The 18,815-nt window shown below is 41.4% G+C and overlaps 1 protein-coding gene and 1 long non-coding RNA gene across 2 annotated transcripts; both read right to left on the bottom strand.

The window, feature by feature from the left end:
• Positions 1-2,287: 2,287 nt before the first annotated feature.
• Positions 2,288-3,733, bottom strand: LOC310906153. Its single transcript, XR_014589362.1, has 3 exons — positions 3,623-3,733; positions 2,782-2,832; positions 2,288-2,343 (listed from the first exon to the last, which is right to left on the bottom strand). It is a non-coding gene; the product is annotated as an uncharacterized lncRNA (long non-coding RNA).
• A 3,659-nt stretch (positions 3,734-7,392) lies between these two features.
• Positions 7,393-18,759, bottom strand: RABL3 (RAB, member of RAS oncogene family like 3). Its single transcript, XM_083883302.1, has 8 exons — positions 18,634-18,759; positions 18,357-18,448; positions 16,582-16,711; positions 13,663-13,777; positions 12,376-12,526; positions 11,666-11,737; positions 10,806-10,844; positions 7,393-8,206 (listed from the first exon to the last, which is right to left on the bottom strand). The coding sequence occupies exons 1-8, from the start codon at positions 18,677-18,679 to the stop codon at positions 8,141-8,143; spliced, it is 711 nt and encodes a 236-aa protein (XP_083739428.1). The 5' UTR covers positions 18,680-18,759; the 3' UTR covers positions 7,393-8,140.
• Positions 18,760-18,815: the final 56 nt, after the last annotated feature.

Here is an 18,815-nt window from a genome sequence, read left to right as displayed (position 1 = left end):
TATGTGGAGGGGGAAAGAACAAGGTGTTTAGAACCAAGAAAAGCCATTTTCAACTGTTTTATAAGTTACTTTGGTAAGTTGTACCTCTAACAATTTTGATACACAACCCTCTAAATGTGTAACAAATATTTGTTCATTAATTCTTCTGAGCCATGTTACATTAGGGATAGAAGAGATCACATCTTCATCATGGTGAAGGCAGTGATATTTGTGAAACACTGTGTGGCAACATTACACAGCATTTTGGGGCCAAAAGCAGGGGGAGGATTTTGTATTCCTGTGATTAGAGCTAGAAAGGAGAAATTACAAATTCTGAAATATTAATATTCTTCAAGAAAGCTGTTGCTGGGGAAGAAATGGCAGCAAGCATTTAGCTACAGAATACTAATGAAAGTAGCTCTGCACTCCAGAAGTTGCAGAGGAAAAAACACAATTGATTTTATTTGATTTTTTTTTCTTTGAATTCTCAACCCCCCTCTAAAAAAAAAAAGAAGCATATTTCCATCACCTGCTCTGCTTATATGCCCTGCCAGGAGGAAATTTCTAGGAGGCACACACTGAAATATGAATGTGAAATATGAATTAGTGTCTCTTTCTCTCCTAGAGCATCCTGGAAGCCTTCCCTCCCCAAAGCATTTACCAGCCCCTGTGATCCTCACAGCAGTCACTGAGGGCTTGGTCTGCAAGAGGGGCAGGTCTTAAATCACTTCTTCTTCTCTGAAAACTGGTAGCTCCTCACACCATTCTGAGTAACACATTTGAGCCACTGAGAGCTGCCACTTTTAGGAGCTGGCAAAATAGGCTGGCTGCACTGAGGGAGAAGATGGGCTGTATGGAGGGACAGTGGTTCTGGATAGGGGAGAGGGAGAGAGATTTTTCCTTGGCTCTAGAAGTACACAGACTTCATAATCTCCAATTTATAAGTCTTCTTCAGGTCTCTGTTTCTGCACACAAGGAATGCTCTCTCCATATCCTGGCCTCTCCCAGCTTTGCCATAAAAAAATCCCTCCAGCAGAGAGGAGTTCTCCAGGACAAGGCAGAGATTGTGAATATGTTAGCTCACCCTGAGCAGTGATTCATCATTGCCAAAGAAATGAAGTACCTGGCACTTGTCACCTACCCTTGAGACTCCTTTCCTATCAGACAAGATTTAAGAGTAAAAAGTTCACCTCACTTATTTTCTGACAGTGAAGAATTACACATTTGACTACAGTTTAGCAAACTGCAGTTGCAGAGTTTCAGGGGTTTCCAAGATCCCCTTTTACTGAGACACACAGCAGGAGAGAATATCACATTTTAGCTTACATTTCCCTTTGAGAACCTACATTTCACCTTGCTCACATCTCTTTACAGGCTCCATTCTCGTTTTCTCCTCATGGGACAGGTCAAAAAAAAGGTGCTGCTTTTTAATTATCTGTAGGCCTACTTCCTGCTTGTTCTTGTTTCCTAAAAATGGACAAGGTGTTGTCACTTTACTCACTTGATGGCCATGTAGTGTTTTAAAGTTGATTAGGCTGCCTAACCTTGCTTTTTCATTTGATTCCATTCCAAACATTATTTCATAATGTTGAAATTTTGGCAATTTTGTTGATTTTTTTTTTTGTTGAAACACCACTTAATTAATCGATCTCCAAATTATATGAAATACAGAAAAAAAAAAATCTTAACACACGTTGTCTTTCTGTCCTAGCCCCTACCATTCAACAGGGAAATCATAAATCCATGCTGATCACTCCAAATCATCTTCATGTTCTTCATGTGTGTGAAAATGTTTCCCAGGATTAGTTGCCTTGAAGCATCCCTTCTCAGGGATGGAGGTGAGGCTGACAAGGCCTGTGGCTCTGTGGACTTCCCTTCTTGCCCACAGATGTGAGTATTAAGTGGGGGTCAAACACTGGAAAAGGTTGCACAGAGAGGTTGTGCATTCTCCACCAGTGAAGACATACAAAACCCATCTGAATATGGTCCTGGGCAACCTGCTCCAGCTGACCCTGCTTGAGCAGGGGATTGGAAGAGCTATCTCCAAAGGTCACTTCCAGGCTTAGTGATTCTGTGATTTAGCCTAAACAACCCCTTTAGTTAGTTGCACCATAAATCTTCACTATAAATCTTATGTAACATGAAGTATAGATGTACTTCATTAATATTTTAGCAACTGTATTCATTATTATGTAAATATGAAATAGAAACATGGTGAATTGTTACTGCATAAACATGGGGCATAAACACAATGAATTAAGCCTGGAAGAATGAGCATTAAAAGTATTCAGTATTCTCAGCTACCTTTCTGGGTTCATGACATTATCCAGTGCATGTCTGGCCTTTACTTCAAGGAGATTCCAGCTGAAAGACATAACAAGATCCAAAAGAAATATGTCAAAAAGCACAAGACATCAATACCACTATATTTGCTACCTGATGCATGTACAACTGAATGATACCTGCATACCAGCAGCTTATTACCTGTGAACTGTTCTCAGAGGCATCTGAGGAGGTGTTCAAAGAGCTCACCTACTTCAGAGAGGCAGCATGAAAATACCAAGGGGCTTGCTTGAAAATTTAGCAGCTAGTGTTCAACATCCTGGTGATGAGTGAAGGATGAGGAGGAGAATGGAAAAGATTTCCTTTCATTGAGAAGCTGAAGCAGCTTGTATTTGACCCAATAGAAAAAAAGGGACTAAAAATATTTGAATTCACAGCACATGCATTAAAAGGCATTTTGTTTCCTGCTGATTCAGGTAGTGGGGCCATGATGTGAACTATTATTGGATCACAGCTCACCACTGCTTTCTGCAGCAAGGCATTCTCTGGTCCCAAAAGTCCTCTTCTGTCCTGTGAGCAGAAGACATCACAGGTGACTGAGGCAGATCCTTTCTGATGCATTTGTGTCCCTCCTGTTGCAACAACCTGTTGCTTTTCACAGTGATGCACCCTGTTTCTAAAAGTGTGCATCTTTCTTCTCCTATCTTCATCAGCTAAAATGCATCTGTGATGTATTACTGAATATCTTCATTCACTCCTGTCTCTGTGATCCCAACTTCCTCAACTTGCATCTGTTATTTGCTTGTTAACCCTTTACACACTGCTAAATGAGCCAGGAGCTCTTTAGAGCAGCTGTCTTTGTTTATCTGATAGTGTACTACTTAGTACCTGGAGGATTTAATCTCTTTTTTGAACCTTTCATCACAATATAGCAAAATAAAGCAATAATTTTTATACTTTTTTTTTTTTAAATCACTGCCAACAGCATTGTATTAAAAAGGGCTCTTTTTAATAACATGTACTTTCCTGTAGTACAGTGGATCTTATGAAATATGTCTTTGTCATTTTTCTGGGACTGTTCAGCAGGAGATGGCAGACAGGTTAATTATTATTATTTATTTGTTCAGGAAAGATCATAAAAGTTGTCTGCAGCAGAAAGCACACAGTCCTTGTTGCCAAAAAGCAGATGCTGCATGAGCAGAAGCTGGAGAAGCCACATGCTCACGTTACTGTGATGCTTCTGCCTGCAAGGTAGAACCACCACTCTTAAAAGTCAGCAGAAAATTTAGTCACATTGTTTTGTTCTGTCCTTCTCCACTCTGGTGCTAATTTTGGACAGGCACTGAATTTGTGATCTGACCTTTTATTCAGCAAGGGTAGGACAGTCCATCAAACACACGTAAGGCAGAGCAGAACAAGCTTCAGGAAGAGCAGATGGTATCAGACAGAAAGATAAAAGCTCTGACCATAGTCGTAGCCTTCAGAGCTACTGGGCAGGCTTGTCCTTTAAACAATCTTTAACCCAAAGCCAGCAGTGCATTTCCACTGTGTAAACATTAACTTTCAGGTCAAAGGGAACATAGATGTGCATGGGTTAATCACCCACTATTTCACTTCATGCTCTTCATATTCAAAAATATGACTGAATTTTAAGTTGGCTTGCTCACACAACCCAGATTTCATTTTCATCTAGTCAAGAAAGAGCATGTGTTTTTATTTATGAGCTTGTCTTGTGTTCAACATCTTTTTGAGAGAGGTCTGTGGTGGTATGCTGAGAATAAACTTCCCTGTGGAATTTCAGTAGGTATGGAACCAGCACTTCTGTGTCCTGGTAAGGCCAAGGGGCACAAGAAGCTGTACCTTGGCAATACAATGCCAAAGCAGGAAAAAGAAAACACATTTCTGTATTTAACGGTATTTGCAGCAGGTGTTGGCTAAGCAGCTGAACTGCCAAAGTTAGACTTCACAGTCTCTTTGCTGCCACAGAGAGCTCTGAACATCTAAACCACCTTCCTTACAAGTATGCTGGAAATTTGTCCTCAAAGCTGTGCTAAAGCATGACTTTGCCAAACCAACAAATGCTACTCTGGAAAATCCTAAACATTGACAAATCTGCTTTTTTTCCCCATTAACTGTTTCAGACATCATCACTCTCAGTTAGGGAGCTACATGTCTTTCAAGTCAGGTCCTGAGAATTGCTGTTCATTGCAACTTTGCCTGCACAACTGGAAATTCCTTATGCTGCTCACATGGCCAATCTTAGTCACAGAGACTCTTCTTAATTTCTGCTTTGTGTCCTCATGTACCATAAAGAAATGTATTTTCCACACTTACTGATCAGATGTGAGAATAAACAGTAGCACAAGTGGATAATAAATACTAAAAATAATACTTTTGGCTACATGTCGCAGGCCCTCACTAGGTGGGAGAGCTTTGCCATTGATACTTGAAATTAAAGATTGGAACTGGATTTTATTTCTCTTCCCCTCTTCCACCTGATAACTATGTGATGTTTTTTTCATAAAATCCCTGTGTGTCTGAGGACCTAACACAGAGTGCTGTAGCAAAGCATACCCTAAGGAAAGCTCTACTCTGCACACTTCCTGGTAACTTGCCAGCCAGTGACAGATTCATCAATAATGATAATGGCTTTTTGTCGAAGCAAACTAGTGCACTAAGCCACACACTTGCTCAGCCCTACAAAGGAATCAAAGTAACCAGCATCCTCGTAAGGAAAGTGAGACAGAAACATGACTTCTAACAAGAGGAGCTGACTAACAACAACAAAAAAAAAAAAAAAAAAAAAAAAAAAAAAAAAAAAAAAAAAAAAAAAAAAGAAGGATTAAGCTCCCTTTGCTGAAAAGCAGAAGGAGGTTTTCAATCAGTGAAAACTGTCACCTAGTTATCCACTGAGAAATGAGAACTCAAACCCTGGACTTCACCACAGCTGACTGATACTGACTGCAGGCTACTACACAGCAGTTCATCTCTCATTTTTGACAAACGGAGCATATTGCAGCTGCCTCTGCAAATATAATCAATAATGAAAATTTGTATTAAGGTTGCACCCAAAAGCCCATTACTGGATAGGTTTCATGTGCTTAAAAAGCCAGTGGCATCCTTGCTAAATCTTCCATGTTAAGGACATACTCATATTCATTTTGACTATCCCCCCAATCATCAAAGAGGTCACAGATCAACCAGAAAGCTCTGCCAAGTCCCTTGGGAACAGGGAAGGCTCAAGGTTCATTAGCTCTACATTTCTACTGCGTGTGCATGGGAGGTCCAACACTTCTCACATGTACCTGCATGAGCCACCTTCACTGACACCTCTGGAACACAGCACCTGGGCACATACTTCTGCCTGGGATAAAACAGAGACATTGAGTAGCTTGAATTTAAAGGGACTGAGTAACAACGTTTTGATGTGAAATGTGTGTGCATGTAATAGAAACAAGAGACAGACAAAACTAGAGACAAAGGAAAACAGAGGAAAAGAATTTCAGTGGTACAGCAAGAGAGACAATGCATGGCAGAGAGAAACAGAGAGGAAAATGGGATAAAAGGGAAAAACAGAGACCAGAGCAGGAGGCACAAGGAGGAGTCTTTGTGACTTCTTGTGATACAGAGGGGTCAGACAGATGGGGCAAATGGGGAAAGAAAGAGGGATAGTAATTGTGAGAAAGGGAGCTGGCGGAACAGAGAATGAGGTGTAGGCAGACAGAGGCAAGACAGACAGAAGGGTCACAGGGGATGGAAGGGGTATGTGTGGGCAGAGAAAAGAAAGGTAGAACACATAAAACATGTGGACACATAAAAGTTGTCTGGTGTCACATCCCTAAGCTTGCAAGTGAACCATTTTTGGGCAGCTGAAATGGGTAAGGTAGAAAAGCAATGTAACTGGCTCCACCGGCTCACATACTCCTGGTTCTGACAAGCTGGAACTTCCTGCATCATCAATGCACAACTCCATTACACATCACCTTGTCCCAAGAAAGAAAAAAAAATATATACCTAATTGTGGTTACCTGCTAAGATCTAAACAAACAAGATACTTATTCTGGGCTAGAGGCCTACTTTAAAACACACAGACAGGTGAGCTGCAGCCAGGGGTTTGGCCACTCCAAAGATGCCACAGGGTGAAGGAAGAAATAGCACTACAGCTTGCTTCTTCTGCTCTGCAGCTCCTTAGGAACCTGAGGGAGCCCAGATCTGGTTACCCTAAGATTGTACCTGACCTTGAGAAAACAATTCCAGCTTTCATTGTCAAAGGATAAGAGCCAGACATTGGTCCTGTCACGAGCTGCACAGCTCAGACATGTGTTCTTTATAATGAATATTCTGGTACCTTGTTTTTTCTGGTTGTAAACTAACTCTAAACTAACAACCTATTTCACACAAGCATCTAAAAACTTACTGCACTCATGTTTACAATTGCTCCCAGACCTTTCTTGAAATGGCCTAAGGAAAAGCAAAGCATCCGTATTTTTAATAAGTTTGACTGGTGCCCCCAGCTGTCACTTTTGTGCCTGATTAGTGGCAGTAGGCAGCTTTCTATTTATTTCCAAGCAGCTGCCAAAAGAGCTGCAGGCAGAGGTAATCCAGAGACTGCAGAACTCTGCTCCCTGTCAATTTCACACCAGCATTTTACTTTCTTCTACCCCCATTTATTATTAATCTCTATTTATATCTAACTCCAGCTCTTAGTTAGCCTTTGCCAGAGGCTTAATCATTAGAGGTGACTGTGAGGAAGGAGTGGAAAGAAGGAACTGCCATAAATCAGGCTGTTACCACTCCATGGAATTCTAGCAAGGTGAGAAATTGTGCAAAGCTTGGGCTGTTTAGGAAAACAAGACCCTGTACAGGAGATCAGACCATATCAAGTCTCCTTTATCCTTAGTGCTAACTATTTAAAGCAAATATCTATATCACAGAACTCTCCTCCTAACCATGCTCAGTTCCTATTTTTTACAGTTTTATATCCCTTCTAAATTTCTATCCATTCTAATTCAGAGGATGTTCTTACATTTCATGTTTTCTGAATCCACTAAGTCCTCAGGCTCAGTAGGACCATGTCACATTTGTTCCAGATAAAATAAGCACTGTATAAAAACATACTTTTCCCATCAGTTTTCAATGAATTGTCTTTTAATTTATTATAAAAAACAAGACCACAATCAATTGTGAAAAGATAAACAGGAGAACCTGATTTACTTTGCCCTCTCCAAGATAAACAATTTTAATTTAAGCAGCAGAATGAACACCAGTTGTTTTCTACTGATGATTTTCTTTTTAAGGCTTCAAATCTTTTTTCATATCTTGCCTATTGCTTTTATCCCTTTTGAACAGGGATGAACAGTGTGCTCTAGGTGAAACAATACTCCATTCATTTAATGGAGGCATTCTATTATTTTCCAGACCACTCCTTACCCATCGTTACGTTTTGCTCACTTGTTTTGGTCACTTTACTGTACATGAGAGGCCCACTCAGTGTTATCTTTCCTTTAGAGGTAAAATGAATGCAAAACATTGCAAAGACTGTCCATAACTTTTCCAAATGGAGACAAGGATGTCACATATATGTGCTGTGTAGGACGAAGTTTCCCACAGGAGTGTGAGAGGCATTCAACTTATTGCACACTTTCCCCTGAAGTTCCCATAGATCCAGATGGTCTGCAATCCTAAGAAATACTCTAGGTTCCAGATCAGGTTTTTGGAAAACCTTTCCCAAGTCTTTTCCAACAACAGAAGCTTCAGCAGGCTAGCCAGCTGTAATATCATTTTATCCACTTGACAGAAGCATTAATGTCTTTGAGCACCCAGTTGGAATGGGAATGTCATTAGGACAGAGAGAAGTCATCTTCCACTTCTTCAGGGCTCAGTCATAATGAAGGTTCTTCAGTGTTCCTCCTCCAAACCTCTTCCTTTCAGAGAAGCCAGGAATCTAGAGGCAGGGAAGACAAGTTGTCATGTCAGAATCAGCAGGAGCTCCCTCTAGCCCACACTGTTACCAAGCCAACTGCAACATCTTCCAGGCCATCTCCAGAATCAGGGCCACGGTGCTCCAGCTGACTGCTAGAGGAGCACCACTAATTAAACACTGCACAACTTCACTAAGGCTCAGCTGTTCTGTGGGGCTCCTTAGGACTTTTTGGCAAGGGTAATTGAAAGCCTCAATCCTAATGCAGTTAATGACAGATTTCAAAGCCTGTATTTCCCCCCAGATTCAAGTGCATACAAAAATTTCTCCTCCATTCATTTTTAAAATTATAAAACAATATAAACCAAGTCCTATCAAAGAGCTGTTGAGGCTTTATGCCTTCAAACCTGGGCAGCAGCACTTCACTGGCAGTTGAAAGTACAATTTTATCAATGGCTGAAAGCTTAAAGAAAACCACTGGGATAGAAATGGCTGCAGCAATACAAAGGATTAGCACTCCTGCCTTTGCAGCCCATCTGCAGACACTGCTTTCACAGTGACAATGGATGTTTACAAAGAAAATTGACTTAAAACCGTCAGAAGCTTCTCTGGCTTTGACAGTATTTCAGCCAGATTTTCAATCCAATGCATCCCCAAAAGAAAGTGCTGCTTTCTAATACTGCATATCTGCCCTATTGGCATCATAAAACTATTTGATTACTGACCAGAGTAACTTTTACCTTACTCACTACACACAAGCAGAAACAGCAGCCTCAGTAGATGCACCCTCCCAAAACAATTCCACACTTTCATAGGAAATACAGTCTATTAAAATGGAGAGAATCAACCAAGCCCTACAAATCATGCCAGAAGAACATGAGTATATATGGATGGTATGGGATGAAAACAAGCTACAATTCACAGCAGATTGTTCTGGTTACACACTTCACTGGTAAGCAGAGAGCTGGAGAGCTTTCTCAAAATAGAAGTCCACTAAAAACTCCACAGATTAAATTTACTTGAGGTTTTCAGGGACAAAATTTAAACAGATATGCAAGGTATTCACTAAGGTACTGGTTTATTCATCTCTGAAAAGCAATCATCTCTAAGGATAAAATCAGGCAGATTTTGTACAAAGGTTCACCTCATGAAAACCGCTTTGGGAATTTAAAGAGGAAAAATGCAATCATTATAACTAAGAAGTACTTGAACACCATAGGTAAAAAGTTATCTGCTTTAGCATTTTTTACACCTAAGTCACAAATTAAGAGTAACAATTATTTATTTATCACCAATGTGATAGAAGTTGGAGCTATGAACAGTTTGAAACTCATCATTCTTTTCATCCTGAAGAAGTTTGTAACAGAAATACCTCAAAGCACAATGATCATAGTGACCTATTGTAGAAAACCCACAAACACAGTGGTAAGAGTTCCATTAAGTAGACAACTTCAATGGATAATATTAAGAGATTGTATTGAAATCTCCATTTCCAGATTGGATTTTGCCTCTTTAAACATGACTGTTTGTTATTTAAGATTTGTTTTAAGATTGTGAGCTCCTGTCAGGGAAGTAGATAGTCATCAGCAGGCTGCTATCTTTGGCACACAACCAGAAGGAATGTATAGTTAATCTCTGGCTAGCCACTAAATAGAATCAAATAATAAAAATAAAAATCTTACATCGTGCATCAAAGACAACCAGCACACAAGCAGGTTTCTGCATTAAGATATTATTCCCATGAAAGGGAAAATTCCTTTCACTAGAATGTGGGGAGGAGAGGGGGAGAGGGGAAGAAAGAAAGGCATCCTGCAGAACTGAAAGAGGCAAAAGAAATTTATTTTTAAAAGGCACTACAAAAGCACACAAAGAAAGGAAGCATTTTGTAATCTGTGACTATTTTCCCCTGCTCTCCCCAAGGGGCTTTCAGCACAGCTACCTCTAACAATGTACAGGTGTGACTGTATTTCAGAGATGCTTTTCGTGGTAATTTGCAACACCTTTACATACGGTAAATGCAACTTCACTACTCCCTGCAGGTAAACTGCACATGGGGAGACAGGCGGCACAAAAGCTGAAGTGGCCTGCCCAAACCAGAAGTAATTTTACTGGTATTTCCCCAGCTGGCTGAAAAGTTAATTCAGTCCTTTAGGAATGAATTACAAGCTGATATCATACTGTCATTTTCCTTGTGGCTCCACTAAGTCTCTGGAAACTACCTGTATTAAACATAAAATCTAGTTCCAGCTGTGCAAAAAAAAAAGCCTTTTCATTGACCTTCAGGAGAGCATCTATGGCCTAAATCTGCAACCAAGCAGCCTGAAGCTGACAGAGTTGAAAGAAATCATATTTGCCCATTTTACCTTATTCTTCCAACTTCTACTATGTTAGCATACTTAAGTATTTCACTGCCAATCACTTTACAGACAAATACTTCAGCTGACAGAAGTCAGCCATTCTTCTGTCTAGCCTTAACAGCTGTGTTCCCACATATCCAAGAATTCAATTACCAGCATAGATTGTCATTTAGGTTGCATGAAGCTTGTGTTTTAAAGAGGACTGTGTCAGCAGTTCACATTACACAGGGAGAAATGAAAAAAAAAAGAGGAGAAAAGTGACAAACCTGATTGCCATCTCTTAAGAAGTATCTCTTCTCTATGACCTGGGAAGAACAGAGAATGATCTTAGCTTGCACAGCACAGGCATAACCTCAGATTGCAACCAACACTTCACACATAAGCACTGAAACTCCTGGCTGACTGGGACAAGGTCTGACCCCACATCTCTGCTCCAGGCCCACTGCTTTAGTGCAATGCTTTAGCACACACAGCAGTTGTCACCTATAGCCATTCTTAGACAAGCTGTCTAAGCTGTCTAATTATCATCAACTTCAACACAATTTAGTTAGCCCCCCCTGGGTAATGGAGGTGATGATTTGTGAGTCTCCTCCTTCAGAGTCAGTGACTCCCATTCCCTTAGGGATAGTGGTTCCTACTGCTGCACAGTAACTCCACTACTCTATCTTTGCTCAGGGGATGGTTAAAACAGAACATTCCTTCTCTCATTTGCAGAGTGGACCTTAATGGTCTCTTTTTCAGGAAGCCAGAATAATATTCTTAATAATTTCTTAATTCTTTAACTAGGATCAACAGAGCTAACCAGTCTAGTATCTCCCCACACTACTACCTCAGAATGTTGCAACCTCTCTGGCCTGCCAGACAACTTGAAAAGCATAAGCAGAGTGTCTTTGCACATTTGTGAGCTCATTTTCACTGCTCTATGCAGGTCAGGAACTAAATCTTTAAGCAGATCAGCTATCTCCTGTAGGGTTCCAAAAGCAGATCAATCTTTGGCCTCCTCACACCTGGCTTGAACCAACTCAGAGAGTGGCATGTGAAAGGAGCAGCTTAAACTGTTGTTCATGCTCAAATGTCAGACAGCATTTGATGCACAGGATAATAAAACATCATTTCATTGACTTACCTTATCAAAAAACCTGCTTAGTTTGACAGCATTGGATGAACCTGCAGCCAGGTAACGAGGATTGGTGCAGTCCTACCACATCCAAAAGACAACAACAAACCAAGCACAAGGAAATTAGTGCAAGGAAGCCAAACACAAGGAAATGAACATACCCTTTCCCCTGACACGCCATCACTGAGGGAAAACAATGGATCTGCTGATTTCAGACCAGCTGTTCTGTGAATCAACTGCAGAACTCCAAGTAACCCCCCAACCCCCCAAATGCTCCACATCTTTCTTCCACCACCAGCTATACAGTCAGGCAGTGATTTGTGCAGGCTACACCTGAGATTGGAAGTGTGTATACAAGCATTAACACAGCACATGTATATTTTATGTACATTTTTATATCCATAGATCTACATAAAGTCATCTTCATGTTCCATTCAAAGACAGTCTACGTCAGAGCTATGAATTAGAAAAAGAAAATTAAACTCCCAGCCAACAATTCTAGTATTAAGGGACCTTACCTAATAACCCTTACATCTCCCTACAGTGAAACAAAGATATCTGTTTAATCAAGCAAGGGGCACAGCCAACCAAAATGTGAATGACTGGCACTACCAGAAAAATCTCCAAAAGCCAAATTTTAGTTACAACATCTTTACTTACTAAAAATTGGACTCACTCCCATATAAAAGAAAAACAACAGTGATGACAAGGATACTAACCAAATTTATCTCTTCAGCATTGAAATCCTCAGCCAAGAATGCTGTTCTGGTCAAAACTTCATTCCTCTTAGTTTCTGGGATCTGATCCAGTTTAGTTCCTATTACCAGCAGTGGAATCTGGTTATCACCAAACTGTTCATGGTCATAGTCACTGATGAGGGAAACAAATACAATCCTGAATGAATGGCAGTGGTCATGTAAATGGGCACAAGTACAACAACACCTTCCCTGTGCCCCTCAAAAACCAGTAATTTATTTATTGAGGGTCCATTTATCGAAGTTAAAATGTGCAGTATCTTTAAATTAAGGAAGGGCTTCTGCATCTAAGTCTCTACATAGGAATCCAAGTTTCAATCATTCTCTTTTGCTAGGATAATCACTTGTCTGTCATTTGTACCTAAACCAAGCTTTCTAGCGAGTAATTTTACAACCAAAAGCAACAACTTGAGCAAGGAATTGCTAGTGGCTGAACATCTGTCCTTGACAGAAGTTAAACTTTCGAAAATTAAAACAGTTGTGAAGAAGCTGTCTGTGGAGACACTGGAGAATTTTGCAGTTTATACAATGCAAATCCTCTTTCCCATCTCCCAAGTTTCTACAGAAACACCTGTGTACCAGAAGAGACAAATAAACAATTGATATTCTTCCCACAAAAAGCTACTCTTGTTATTGCCTTCCTGCTCATGTGTGAGGTTTAGCAAAGATTTTAAAACCTTGACTTAGATGGATGACAGGAGCACAGAGGTACAGAAGGAAATTCTTGACAAGGTGTTGGAGAACTAATTATGAACATGCTGCTTAAGCAGAGTTTTCTAAGTTCTTTTAGCCACACTCTTAAAATAATTCCCCCATCACCCAAACCAAAAATGTGTGAGATGAACTTCTTCAGTCTTGGTGCACAGAGGGAATGTCACTTTACCCAGACACTTCATCCCTGTACAATGGCATCTCTCAGTACAGACAGAGACATCTGGAGGTAACAGGGACTGGACCCACACTCATAGAGGCCTCAGACAAATAAAGGATGCAGGAAACATCTTTTCCCTTAAGACAATGTCTCAGCCACCTAGTTTGGGAATCTGCTGTCAGAATTGCCTGATTGGCAGTATAAAAGAAAAAGAACAATCAACAATCAACCTTCTTTGATATTCCCCATTTCTTTCTTCCTTCCAAGTCTAACCACATCTACTTTCCTGTGGAGACCAAGTAGCCTCAGAGATGAACAAAGGCTTCTACAACTGCCTGAAATTATTGTGTCTGAGCTCTGCATGTTTGTTTTTCACTCACCCATTTGTCACGAGAACTCCTGTTGGAGCGACATCTCTGTTGAGTGCTTCCAAAGACCAGCGATACAAATTCTGGGATGATTTCTTGTTGGTCAAGTCATGCACTAAAATTATCCCTAGAGTGAAAGACAAGACAGCAAGATGCCATTTAAAGATACACATTCTCCTCCTTATCTTACCAAAATGACACCTGCAGGTTCCCAGATATCTGAGAATTACGTAAGGGATGCACAACCAGTTTGGTTACACTGAATAAGTAAGGCTGAATATATCAGGATGCAACAGGTTTTTTAAAGCTGCTTATCAAGAATTGGCTAAGAGCTGAGAGAAAAATCACATGAAAGCAGGAAACAAACAGCCACCTCAGGGTTTAATCTGCAAAAGGCTCACAGGCATTCACTGATTCTGTCTTCATCTCATGATACTGAAATCCTATATTACTGCAGCAGAAAATTTAGCATTTCTCTGGTAAACATAATTATTTTTGTCACACCATCTATAAAGTCTAAAGGCTTTTTCTTTGTTTCAAAAGAGTTCAGAGAGAACTACTGTTTTCCTGCATTTTCAAGAATTAATGCTATATACTTGGGGAGGTATCCAAAGGGGAAACAGACACTGATAAAATGTCACAGTCCACTAAATGGCTGGCAGAATTAATAAGACTTATTGTACTTAAGATTAGGTTTCTAGCATTTTTCATTACCATGAGCCTTCAAAATGTAAATTCTGAGACAGAGTCAGGCTTCCTAGCTGTGCTATTAACAGACACCCACTTCTGATAACCACAGTTCCTAACTCAATTTCCAGCTCCTGCTAGCAAATTTCTTCTATTTATTCACACCTTCTGCAATATGTGGAATGCTCCCACTTCCTCCAGACTTCAAAATACCATCAATTCAAGGACAAAATGGAATGATACCCCTTATCTGCATCAGGATTCATTCTCAAAACATTTCACAGCCTACAGGTGGAAAAAACTTACTAATTTAGTCTTTCACCTTAACTCCCAGAGGTGCCACCCACTGTACATACTATGAACAAACCACTTTTCTACATTTTCCACTACCCCACATGACTGTGCACAGCCTCTCCCACAAGAGTTCCCAGCACATCCCAGTTATAGCCCTATTTCAAAGCATTTTTCTCAGTAACAGTATAAAAAGGCAACTCTGCTGCATGTCCACCTCCAGTGTAGAGAGAAAATGCCTGATACAACAGAACTTGGCCTGCACTGCTGCACAAGCTGTGAGAAACACCCTCCACCTCCACACACTCCCCCTCAGTTATAGCTTTGATTGGTCAGTTCCCTTGTCTGCTTCACCTAAAACCTGCACAGTTAGTTGCACCAGCAGAAAGAGACTGTCAACGTCCAAAAACAGCAGGCAGGACCAATGACTGCTCGAGGAAATGCTCCTCCCACAACAAGGTCTGAAGCCAAAGCTTTAGTGCCCAGTCACTGTCCTCAGCTGTCACAGTCCCCACACCAGGTGGAGAGTCAGCAAAGAAGAAGATCTGTGGATAATCCAAAACCAAACTGTACCCAGCCCTGCCAACAGCTGCTGCCACAACCAAACACTGCCTGGTTTCCAGACCACAGCAAGCCCAGAAAGCACAAGCAGTCAGGCAGAAGGAATGCATTCATCTTCTCTTCTTAAATCAGGTCAAGCAGAGGCAATTTGTGAGACAAGCTCTAATGGAGAAATTAATCTAATGAAAGAAACAAGGCCCAAGGTTAACTACCAAAGTCAACACTCTTCATATGCAAGCTGTCTAATTAGTATCTTTTGGGCAGTGGAGATAAATAACTGTGTTTTAATGTCATCAATTATAATTCAGATGCATGAGTCCAAGATTTCATTTCCTAATGGGCTGTTCTAAGGTATTTCCAAGTCTGACACTCCTTGGCACTGTAGCTTTGGTATTAAAAAGAAATCTTTTTTTTTTTTTTTCATGTGCAAAAGAAGCTTGGTTTGAGGGTACAACTCTATTCAAGTCTTATATACAGAAATCTGGTTAACAGTATAATCAAGAGACACCTAACACAGTATTCTCTCTGAGAATAGAGGAAGAAATAACTAGCTAATCACAGACCAAAAATGTTTATTGTGTGGTTTAACACGTTATTGAAAGGCCTTGAAATGAGTGGGAATAAGCAAAGAGAATCAAGCAGTTGAGACAGATTTTCAGAAGCAGTTGTTAGTCTGATATACATCTATTTTTAATGAACTATCCTGGGATGACAAAAAGTAACAACTGAAATACTGCACTGTTATGTTTATAATCTCTTATTTGCTCTTGTTAGAGACACAGATGAACTACTAGGCCTTTAAGACAGTATCTCAACAGAAGGCACAAAATACTACGTTCTACATATGCAGCAAGTTGCAAGATTCAACTCTTAAAAATAAGTTGGTAAGCTAAATGAGCAGAGGCAAGATGGTTACCAGCATATGGCAACTTTATGGGAGACAGTTCAAATTTGCCAGGGTAGGATGTAACTATCAAAGTTCATAAAAATGAAATAATCATTTATCTGCTGTAGGGTTTACAGCAGAACAGACAAGAAAGTATTAATCCCAAAAAAAATCTTAAAAAGATAAAAATCATATTTGTGCAGTGTATCAGACCTGGAAAGGTGAAGGCAAGCACTGCACCTCCAAAGGCTCCTGCTGTGCCAGCTGCACAAGACTGAAGGGAAAGGCTGATAGAGCTCATTTGCACAGGTTTGCCTGAAATAGCTACCATTCATAACTGAATCCATAAAATTCTGCCTGTGAATGGTATCAGGTTTTTTTCCTGATAAATCAGAAAGGAGAACAATGTAGCCCGTGGCCAGGCTGCCTGGAACTCTGCCCCAGAACCAAAGGACAGTTCCTAACAGAGACAGCAGTAAAACCATATTTACACCCAGCAAACTCACCATTCAGCAAATTGTAGAACACTGCTCGTGTGCTTTTCACACTGCTGGCACTGCCCACGGAGCCTCCAACATCCCATAGCTCAATGTAATAGGTCTTCTCTTCTGGAGTCCCTTCTTTGTAGTCATGGATCTGATGGAAAATTCACATCATACATAACCACAGCACCACAGCACAGAGCTAATCCATGTGACATGTACACTTGCAGCTGGAGGGATTATTGCACTTGGATAGAAATGTGGAAATTCTCATGCTGATGCTACTTCAAACCTCTCAAGTGGAAGAGAGATGGAATGAGCCAAGCAGCAGCCACTGGACAGCACAGAGATGGAGATCACCATCTCATGTGAGGTGGAGCCTGCTGAGTAAACAGGGAGCATCCTTTGCATCTCAGTATTAACCAACCCAACACCTCATCATGTGCTCAGACACAGCATTTTGCTAAAGCAAACAGAAAAAAACTAAGGTCTTGACTTCTTATAGTTGTCAAAACTCACGTGGCAGCACTGCAAGAATAGTAACACAAGTGACAGACCTGGATTCCAACTGACCACATCTTTTTCCTACTCAAATTCTGACATCTCAACCACATTAATCAACAATTTCTGTCCCCAGAGCTGCTCAGCAGTTTTGCTCCACAATCAACCAGGACTGCCAAGTTCCTCTCCTCAGATTTTGGAAATACATCCCTAACTTAGGGCAATGCATTTCAAGGAAAATGCAGCAGAATGATGTAGAAAAAAAAAAGCATTTATCAATGTCCCATGAGGGCTGTGGGCTGGGCCAAAGAACTGCTGGATGAACATCCTCATTCTTCCCACAGCAGCTCCTGCAGCAAGTTCTCCTCCCGCTTCTCAGGAGGAGAGGCAACCCCATGGTCACAACTGTCACGAAAACCCAGGAAATAAACTCTCCTAACCCAGTTAGGTTAGAAAATCAACACTAATTCATTCAGCACTGAGGTACCTGAGTAGCACTTCACCAAACGTGTGCATCAGTCACCAAAACTTACAACTATTTATACACTATTGGCAAACAAAGGAATTAGTGCTCACTGGCTTACAAGTTCTCTTCATTAATTAGTCTTCCATCTTCTATTGGTTATTGATTTCTCACTTCTCATGCCAACTAGCCCACATTTTCAGCCTTTTTATTATCTTTTTCCCACATAGGGAGAGTCTTATTAATTGTCTTCATTAGCTTCTTCTTCAGCTCTGCTTTCTGTAACATGTCTTTGTGGTTTACAAATTCAGCATTCCTAGTGTCCAGGTCTCAACAACAAATTTCTCCTGTTAATTTCCTCACTCAGGTGAGGAAATTCTCACCTGAGAATTTCATGCTTCTCACTGAAGCATGTCAGGCCCTAAATTTTAATTTGTTTTACTAACACAGGAGTATCCTCCAGAGCTTTCCTGCATTCCCACAACCTAAAGGAGGAAATTGTTTTTCCCCACTGTGTCTGGCTGACAGCTTGCCTGTTCCTCAAGGACCTGGCCCCCCTGTGACCTGTAACACACCCGTGGCCACTGCAGCAGAGAGCAGAGCTACGAGTGACAAATGTCTCGTTTCATTGTGACAACCTTGTCAAGCCAAAACTTGCTCACACAAGTGCTTGGCTCACACTTGACGCTACTTGCATCAGAAGACTAAGCCCTCAGTAAAACATATGACCAAAGTACACCTCCTTCTGGGGCGGTGAGTAATTAAAATAAAAAGCCAAGGCCCTGTCCTCACAGGTCAGGCTCAGGGCCACCAAGAGCCCGTGTGTGTCACCTACTCGCACATCCACGGAGCAGCCCACTGTCCAGGACGGGTTTCCCAGCACCTGGTTGTGGCACAGGAGGTGAACGAGCGACGATTTCCCGACACCTGCAAGTGCACACAGAGAGAGAACAGCTCCTGGGGGCGGTGCCAGGGTTACAGGTGGCCAGGCCGGGAGCAGCACTGGGGGAACGCGGGCGGTCCCGGCCCCTCAGCGGGTAGCGGGGTGGGAGGCGAGGGGCGGATCCCCAGGAGCGGCTTCAGGACACACGGCCAGGGACAGACGGACTCACCGGAGTCGCCCAGCACCAGCACCTTGACCCTGTCCAGAGCCGCCATCTTCACCCAGCCTAGCAACAACGCCCGGCCGCCGGGGCGCCCGCCAATCGCGGCTCGTGTTCTTGCCTCTTCTCTCAGCCTATTGGCTGCCTGCCCTGGCGGCTAGCGCGCTTCTCACTTCCGATTGGTTAATCCC

Source organism: Zosterops lateralis (assembly GCF_965231275.1).
Source record: "Zosterops lateralis genome assembly, chromosome: 2".
Taxonomy (NCBI): domain Eukaryota; kingdom Metazoa; phylum Chordata; class Aves; order Passeriformes; family Zosteropidae; genus Zosterops; species Zosterops lateralis.
The sequence above is the reverse complement of the archived record's forward strand: the minus strand, read 5'-3'. Positions and strand labels throughout refer to the sequence as shown.

What these genes read in the sequence shown, in the direction of transcription:
- RABL3 (XM_083883302.1), bottom strand. Translation starts at nt 18,679, where the DNA reads ATGGCGGCTCTGGACAGGGTCAAGGTGCTGGTGCTGGGCGACTCCG. An exon ending in TAAGCAGGTTTTTTGATAAG is followed by an intron (nt 10,845 to 11,665) that starts GTAAGTCAATGA and finishes TGTTCTTCCCAG; the next exon opens with GTCATAGAGAAGAGATACTT. An exon ending in TCTTAAGAGATGGCAATCAG is followed by an intron (nt 8,207 to 10,805) that starts GTTTGTCACTTT and finishes CCCTGCCTCTAG; the next exon opens with ATTCCTGGCTTCTCTGAAAG.